The sequence below is a fragment of the Podarcis cretensis genome, assembly GCF_951804945.1.
Source record: "Podarcis cretensis genome assembly, chromosome: 7".
NCBI lineage: Eukaryota > Metazoa > Chordata > Lepidosauria > Squamata > Lacertidae > Podarcis > Podarcis cretensis.
Window position 1 is genome coordinate 5298245 of NC_137176.1, and position 8027 is coordinate 5306271.

General features: G+C 39.7%; 1 protein-coding gene across 1 annotated transcript in view; it reads left to right on the top strand.

Annotated features, from left to right (window-relative positions):
* The window catches only part of LOC307219547 (uncharacterized protein), a 103985-nt gene extending 99007 nt beyond the window's left edge, over positions 1 to 4978 (top strand). The window contains exon 7 of the mRNA XM_079982802.1: positions 1444 to 4978. Coding sequence (XP_079838928.1) covers positions 1444 to 1754 — 311 coding nt within the window. The 3' untranslated portion in view covers positions 1755 to 4978. The remainder of the gene's footprint in view (positions 1 to 1443) is intronic.
* The last annotated feature ends 3049 nt before the right edge of the window (positions 4979 to 8027 follow it).

Here is an 8027-nt window from a genome sequence, read left to right on the forward strand (position 1 = left end):
GGTCTTGTGCATTGAAGTTGTTTCTGGAATACTGTACTGGAATCACAAAAAGCAAGCCTTAATAGTCAGATGCTGGACGTTACAAAAGAATGCCATAGAAAACCAAAACATTAGATGATGCAGTTTAAAGGCATCAAAAGAAAGATAATTCATTGGTTAAGATGGGCAGATTAAATTTTATAAAATAGAAAATCTGCAATAATATTATTTTTAAATATTAGAAATATGTGAATTGCTGTTTCAGACACTTATTTACACTAGCCATGAAAGTTTTAATCTGGCAGACTTTAAAAAAATTACTTGCACCAGACTCCAGAAAAAATTGTGGCTTACAGTTTCCTAGTTGGACACAGTGATCTGAGCAAATTCATTTCCTTGCAACCTATGCAGAAAAACCAGCCTATCCATTAGTTAAAGTATCCATGCATGTTTACTCAGAAGTAAGTCACACTGCTGTTCAGTGGGACTTATTCACCAGTTAACACATTTAGGACTCAATCCTTAGGGTCAAAATACATGAAATGGGGTGAGGGCATTTAATAAGCTAATTTTTTATGATTTGTGGGTTATGTCAATAGCAGCCATGGGGAGAGGGAGTGTGATCAGGATCAGGCTTGTTTTAATTTGCATTCAATATGAAATTCAGTGGATACCTATGAGTCCTGCTAATATATGATTTGTATGCAATATTCCAGTCATGAAGATGTGGTATGATAAGAATAGGTCCTCAAATATTTGTAGCTATTTAATACACTGAAATATTGTCACCCCCAAATTATATTAAACTTGCAATGCATCCCTTGTAATGACTTGACATTTCAATGCCCTGTGGTTTTCTTTTTCCAGTGTTTTGAAAGAGCACTAAGCGACATAATTTATTTATTTAAATTAAATAGAGAAGACAGACCCCATTTGCAGAGAAGTCTGTATGCTGTTACCTTTATTTGTCCAAGTTCACTTATAATTCTAATACAAAACTATGGCTTAGGATGAACACACGAGCATGCGGGCTCCCAGAGAGGAGCTCAGGGCCGTTTTATTCCTTCTCTGGTCCTGCTAAGCCATGATTTGCCTTGGTGTGTTATCCCAACCCAGGCTTGTGATTTGGCTTCTTCAGACAAACCATGAACTGTAAAGCAAACTGTGGTTACAGCTTGTGGTTTGTCCAGAGCAAGACAAACCATGGGCCTGAGTTTGGATGACGTATTAAGCCAAACCATGGTGTATCTCTCAGCCACAGATCAGAGGAAGAGCAAAGTGGTCCCCTCCAGGATCTCTCAGGATCTCTCAGGATCTCACATTTGTGCAAAACCATGGTTTGCCTTAGCTTTACCTGTGAGCCAGGTCTTTGAGAAAATCCCAGTTGCATGGTACCCTATCTGCAGAACTATAATTGCAATACTAAGGGTTTATTGTTCACTTTTATCCCCCCCACCACCACAGAACCAGAGGCTGGCGAGGTGTCCCCTCCAGTGGGAGCTGGCGTGAACAGCAACAGCTGGACCTTTAAATATGGACCTGGCAACTCCAAGCAGCCTGGGCCCGGTGAGTTGCCAGACAAATTCATTATCCCAGGATCTCCTGCAATCATCTCCATCCGTCAGGATCCGCCCAACAGCCAAACTGACAAAAGTGACTTCATAACCTTTGGCAAGAAGGAGGAGAGCAAGAAAAAGAAGAAAAAGAAGAAGGGGAACAAAGCTCAGGAGAAAAAAGAAAAGGGCAACAGCACCACTGACAACAGTGACCAGTGAGGGGTTTATACTGAACAATCTACTTAGCCAATTTTTGTAATCTTGGAAGATCTCTCCTATGTAGCAACTCCCAACTTCTTCCTACTGTTAGCCAATTTCCTGTATGTGCAAGACTTCAGAAATCCACAGGGAATTCACAATGTCTGTCTAGATTGCTTAACAGTTTTGTCTTGAAAGCTTTATTAAGCCTGGTGTTAACTCTTTTTCTCCACTCTGGCTTGTTTTCAGAATCTAAAAAGCAGACACAAGTTTCTTTTCTCCTACGCTGAAAAGGAGACTCTTCACAATACAGCCAGTGCGAGGTTGGACTCTTTGCATTGTGGTTCCTGTGATCCTGCCCTGATGATACTTACGGGGGGTGGGGGGTGGGAGGGGGGCTTAAACATTTTTGGTATTGTGCACCCTGTATCTGATTGGAAACTTTTGTGTGCTGATTATCAGCTAGGTGATGCAAGATCAGATTAATACGACACAAGAAGCGTTCCAAAACACAAACAAGTGAAGTTCCTTGTGAAATTAATGTGCAATGCTGTGCGGCCTGGGGAACTATCTTAAAATTTGCAGTTAGATTTTTCATAATCTACAAGAGCTAGTGTGTAGTATGCTGGAGCTTTTATATATTTTATATACACACTCCAGCAAAAAAAGGAAGACTCACTTAGATAACTCTATACCATGAAGTATATCTTCTTCCAAGCCATTGGCTGTATTGCCACAATAAGGCCTTTTGTTCTCCTAGCAAGGATGTCCCTCAGGGAACGTCTACACAGCAACTGCCCACACTTCTGGCTCAGTGCTCCCGCGATAAACAGGGAGCATGGGGAACTCCCCCTCTCTCAAAACAACATCAACAAACAAACAAACCACCAAACAAACTGAAGAGGAACCTTGAGGAGTGGAGATTCCTTTGTTCACATTTTGTATCCAGCTGTGTAGACAGAACTGGTCCTGCTACCCAGGCCTTGGCATGCATGAACCGCAGGGAGTTGGGTGTCCGTCCGGGGAACATCCAATGCCTTTTGAAACCACTGTGCAGACATGTCCTCGGAGTTTAACAAGGGAAGGGAAGGCTGACATCTCAGGAATGTAACTGACTGTGATGTTTCCTTTATGTCCTTGTTTCCACTCTATTTAACATTCTTTTGCACATAATGTCTCTGAAAAGGTCAGAGTATTTCCATAACACATATGCAAAAGTAAGGACAAAAAAAAGAAAATCTTATCTATGCTGTTTGTGATTTGATATCTCTATTTATAAAGGGAAAGTAGCTGTAAATGAGGAAGAAATAGGATTCCTTTAACCCAGACTGAAGTAAATTTACAGCCATTAGAAAATATAATTGCTGCTATTGAAGTGCTTTAGAAAAATTTGCCTGAAACATCTGTATTATATCTGCCAATCACAGCTTTATTCTGTCAGGTCACTGGTTTTGGGGGGAGACTGCCTCTTGCATGCATTAAGAAATACAAGATATTCTCTTTCTCTTTTTGCATTACTTATTCTGCACTTTGAATACACGACATTTGTAAAAAAAATTTTGTCAGAGGAAGCTGAAGCAGACCCTTTCTCACACTAAGCAGATCGACTCACCTGCTGGCTCTGTGCAGTGTCTTGGTGTTATTATCTCCCTCTTGACTTCCTTGGGCTATAGTTTAATTTCTCTCTGAGTTTATGATTTCCAACCCTACAACTATCACTCATTATGTAAAATTCAAGTACTGTATGTATGCTCTATGCTCTTATAAGTATCCTGAAATATTTATTCTGTGCTTGTGTATGTGAATGTCAATGAAACTATTACCTAGCGTGGACATTAAGCTTTACTGTTGAATGTAAATCCATTATTATTATTATTTTGTACGTTTGTGAACAAGTGAAGTAGTGTTAATATTTTTAAGCACTGTTAGTTACCGGTTTTTGTGTATGAATTGAAACACAAGTAAAATATCTTTCTTAAATCAAGAAATTAGTAAATCGCAGGATATTATTTCAGAAGTGGGGTGAGGGTGGTCATGAAGTAAAGAACTTTTGCCTCCTGACAGATAAAGGCACAAGTGATACATGGACTGGAATCTCTAGTGGTCTCAATCCATTGTGTGTTTTAAACAGCATATGGTGTGTGAAGGAGTGATATAAAATGATATAATCATGTTTTTCTCCACAGAATAAAGCTGGGATCCAAAACGTACATTCCAAATGTCCCTATATATCAAGGATGGCCCCTGATTTTAATTCATTTCCCTAGTAAATCCTTTCATCTCTTTTACTCTGATTTGCCTTGTGAGGAGATCTGAGGATGCCTTTTCAAAAACTGGGTTAGAGTTGCCATTTGCTTCTGCTCTTTAGAGAAGTTGTGTCTGCGATCTTTTACAGACTTCAATGAGAATAGTCCAGAAAGAAAGAAAGAAAGAAAGAAAGAAAGAAAGAAAGAAAGAAAGAAGTTGTTGAATGTGTTTAGTGTTGCATCTAATCAAGAATCACTAAAATCAGTTCCACTGCAAAATTCTAGCATCCTATAATTCTAACCAGATCTATAATAAAATTAAACATTTAATTTTTGTAAAAGGCACATCTGTTAGCAGGAAAGTGTGTGTGTGGAGACAGCGGTCTTTGAATAGTGTGTCATATATATATATATATATATATATATATATATATATATTCATATATGAAATGTTGGAGGGTGTATCAAAAGAATATGGGAGAAGCTTTGACACAGCCAGTCCTCTGCTACCCAAAAAGTTGCTTTTGAAAATCAGAGGAATCTCTCACATGACCTCTTACGAAGTATGAGGAGCTGCAGTTGAAAGAGAAAATGTTAATGTGCTTAAGGAAGTTTCGTGGTATATGTTCATGGGGGATCCAGCTCAGAGTGTCCTGTGAATGTCAACTCTATGATACAAGAGTTCTTAAAAGTTTTAATGCTCACTCCATATTTGATCAAATGAGATGTCTTTGAATGGATTCAGGATTTATATTATTTTAAGTTTGCTGACAGTTCATTTAGTTCAAAAAGTTGCTGTTTGTAAGAAGTGTTACAGTTTTGATCAGTCAAGTTAATTTGTAATAATCCTTTCGAAGCCACTGGTACTGCTGAATATAGGAGGTTGAAAACAGCAGCATGCCACATTTACTTTTTAGCATGTTTTTGTAAAGAAGCTCAATTGGACATATTTCCAATGTTTAGAATGGGAAAAAATAATTTGAAAATAAACAAACAAACCACAATCTATGTTGTAATGCATGATTGTCATGTTATTGCAATATTACGAAACCCTGATTCATATTTGGGGCAGATTAGGCAACTACAAAAGCATTCTGCTGAGTTTTAGAAATGTGATTACAGTGGTGCCTCGGGTTAATAACTTAATTTGTTCTGGAGGTCTTTCATTAACCTGAAACTGTTCTTAACCTGAGGTACCACTTTAGCTAATGGGGCCTCCCGCTGCACCGCCACTGCATGATTTCTGTTCTCATCCTGAAGCAAAGTTCTTAACCTGAGGTACTATTTCTGGGTTAGCGGAGTCTGTAACCTGAAGCGTATGTAACCTGAGGTACCACTGTACTTAAATTCATTTTTACAGACCTGATACTTGAGTACCAAGGGTCAAATTAATAGTCAAATCATTTTCACTGAACGATGTGTCTTCCAAATAATTTAACCAAAGCCTTTTTTATATCTACATTCTTGCTTAAATATTATTATAAATATCTCTTCACTTACTGCCCCATGTGTTGAAAGATTATGGTGTGCTTTATAGTAGTTTGAAAGAAGGTAACACAAACAAGGAAAGAATCAGATTATTATCATGCCTGACTGATTTCAGTGCAAGTATGATCTGAAATCTTGCTGGTGCTAACACTACTACAGTTATCAAATATGTACTCTGCATATGGATCTATCCTTTGGCAAGTCTACTCTGAGAAATATGAACCCTAGGAATGGCCACAGATGAAACACATTCCACCACTTTTCCCTCCCGCCCGCCCAACATGAAAAGATAATTAAGGAAATAACTAAATATTAAGATGTAAGTGAAATAATTTTCTACACTCTGAAAACCCATTGCCAAAGGATGTGGATAAGATTATGAATATGGCTGAAGTTCAAAGAGCAACTGGGTGGATTCCAGGCCCAGCCTGGCAATATTATTCACCTCATGATCCTAAATTAGAGACTGGGAGCCTGTGGCCTTCCAGATGTTTTTGGACTACAAGACCCATCATCCCTGGCCTTTGCCTATGCTGGCTGGGGCTGGTGGGAATTGGACTCCAGCAACATTTGGAAGGTCACAGCTTCCCAAATGCTGCTCTAAACCCAATATTTTTTAGAGGTGGGATAAGGTGGTTTGATCTGCTCCTTTGCTCATCTGGTCCGCAACACAAATTCCGCAAAGAGTCACACCATCTGGTTTTGTTGTTCTTATATTTACTTACAAAGCTCTTTGGAGAATGGATCCATTTCCACAAGTCACTAAGAAAGCATTAATCTTTCAAACTAAAGGCAGCAAAACTGTTCGTATAGATTGTTTTCTTAATGGACCACTGGGCTGAATAGCCCCATTCATTGTTTGCTCTTCTGCCAAATATAAGTCTGATTTCAGCACTCACACAAGTTTTGTCTTACAAAGAAAAGAAAAGTGCTACTTGATAACTGAACACACTCTACTATGGGCAAGAAACCTGCAGTAAAGACAGCACATTGTATACAGTGCTGTGTTCATGCATGTCTTTCTACAGATTGATTTGCACAAAAGTTACACAAAATAAATCAATATGGAAGCAGCTGCAGCTATCATTTTATGGGAGTATTTCACAGAGTCACGTGGCTTCCTAATTCGATTACTATTAATGACGTAGTTAGCTATGTATTGACTGCCATGGAACTGACCACGAACTTCATGTCAAAATAATGAATGCTACAAGATCTCTGCAAGGTTGCCACCAGTTTATAGTTTTTATAGACTTTCCATAAAATCATTTGAGGTTAACTGGTAGAAGCCCTATTATGGGACGATTCTGGTTGTTCTGGAACTTTGAAGGCTAACAAGTATATTAGGGTTTAAACTTTCTTGGACCTGAGACTACTTCATCAGATGTATAAAGCATGTGGGAAGAGAGAGAGAGAGAGAGAGAGAGAGAGAGAGAGAGAGAGAGAGAGACCATTCACAATCAGACATAAAATGTCATAAAATGCATGACATTTCTATGCAGAGCTCAGATGTGTACATGGTAAGAACAATGACCCTTCAATACAGCCTTCTTACCTCTGCTATGCTAATTCTGCACTAATCTTTCACTACAAATGTCAAATTTATAAAGTAGAGGAGGAAGACAGTTACCACCAGTTCTTAACAGAGTTTTGGTACAATCCACCACCACCCAAATGTCACAGAGCAGTGTTGTAGAGCTGCCTCACAGGACTCCGTTAACCCCTCCCCTCCTTGACGCCAAGCCACAATTGTGCTGCCCCCTCTCAGTCATGCAGCACTTGCAGCTACACGTAAGTTATTCATCTTCATTCACAGACAGCCTTTTCACACATGGCCCCCACAAGCTTATTTCCCCCTGGATCATGCATGAATTTCTCCAAGGGAAAAGAAGAGCAGAGCTACACACACAGGGCAATTTAGAATTACTGTATAATGTTGTTATATGCTTCCTTCAATGGGACACGGGTGGTGCTGTGGTCTAAACCACTGAGCCTAGGACTTGCCGATCAGAAGGTTGGCAGTTCAAATCCCCGCAACAGAATGAGCTCCCATTGTTTGGTCCCTGCTCCTACCAACCTAGCAGTTCAAAAGCACACCAGTGCAAGTAGATAAATAGGTAAATGGGAAGGTAAATGGCGTTTCTGTGCACTGCTCTGGTTCGCCAGAAGCGGCTTAGTCATGCTGGCCACAGGACCTGTCTGTGGACAAACGGCGGCTCTCTCGGCCTATAGAGCGAGATGAGCGCCGCAACCCCAGAGTCATCCATGACTGGACTTAATGGTCAGGGGTCCCTTTACCTTTATGCTTCCTTCATAGTTGTAAGGTGACCAGGGTGGTGTGTGTCTCTTTCTTCTCATTAAACATATCTCCAGCTTTCCACAGCCTCCCTGGCTGCCTTGGCTTCCTAACATGAAAAAAAAGCCCCTTGCGGGGGACTTGCTTCATGACATTTTTCCTTGAACAGTGTGAAGCTGAGGGTGGTAGCACTTTCTGAAATCAGTACATCCACAGATTTTATTTTTAAGAGAAGTGCTTCTTTTTTACCATGAAAATGCTTTT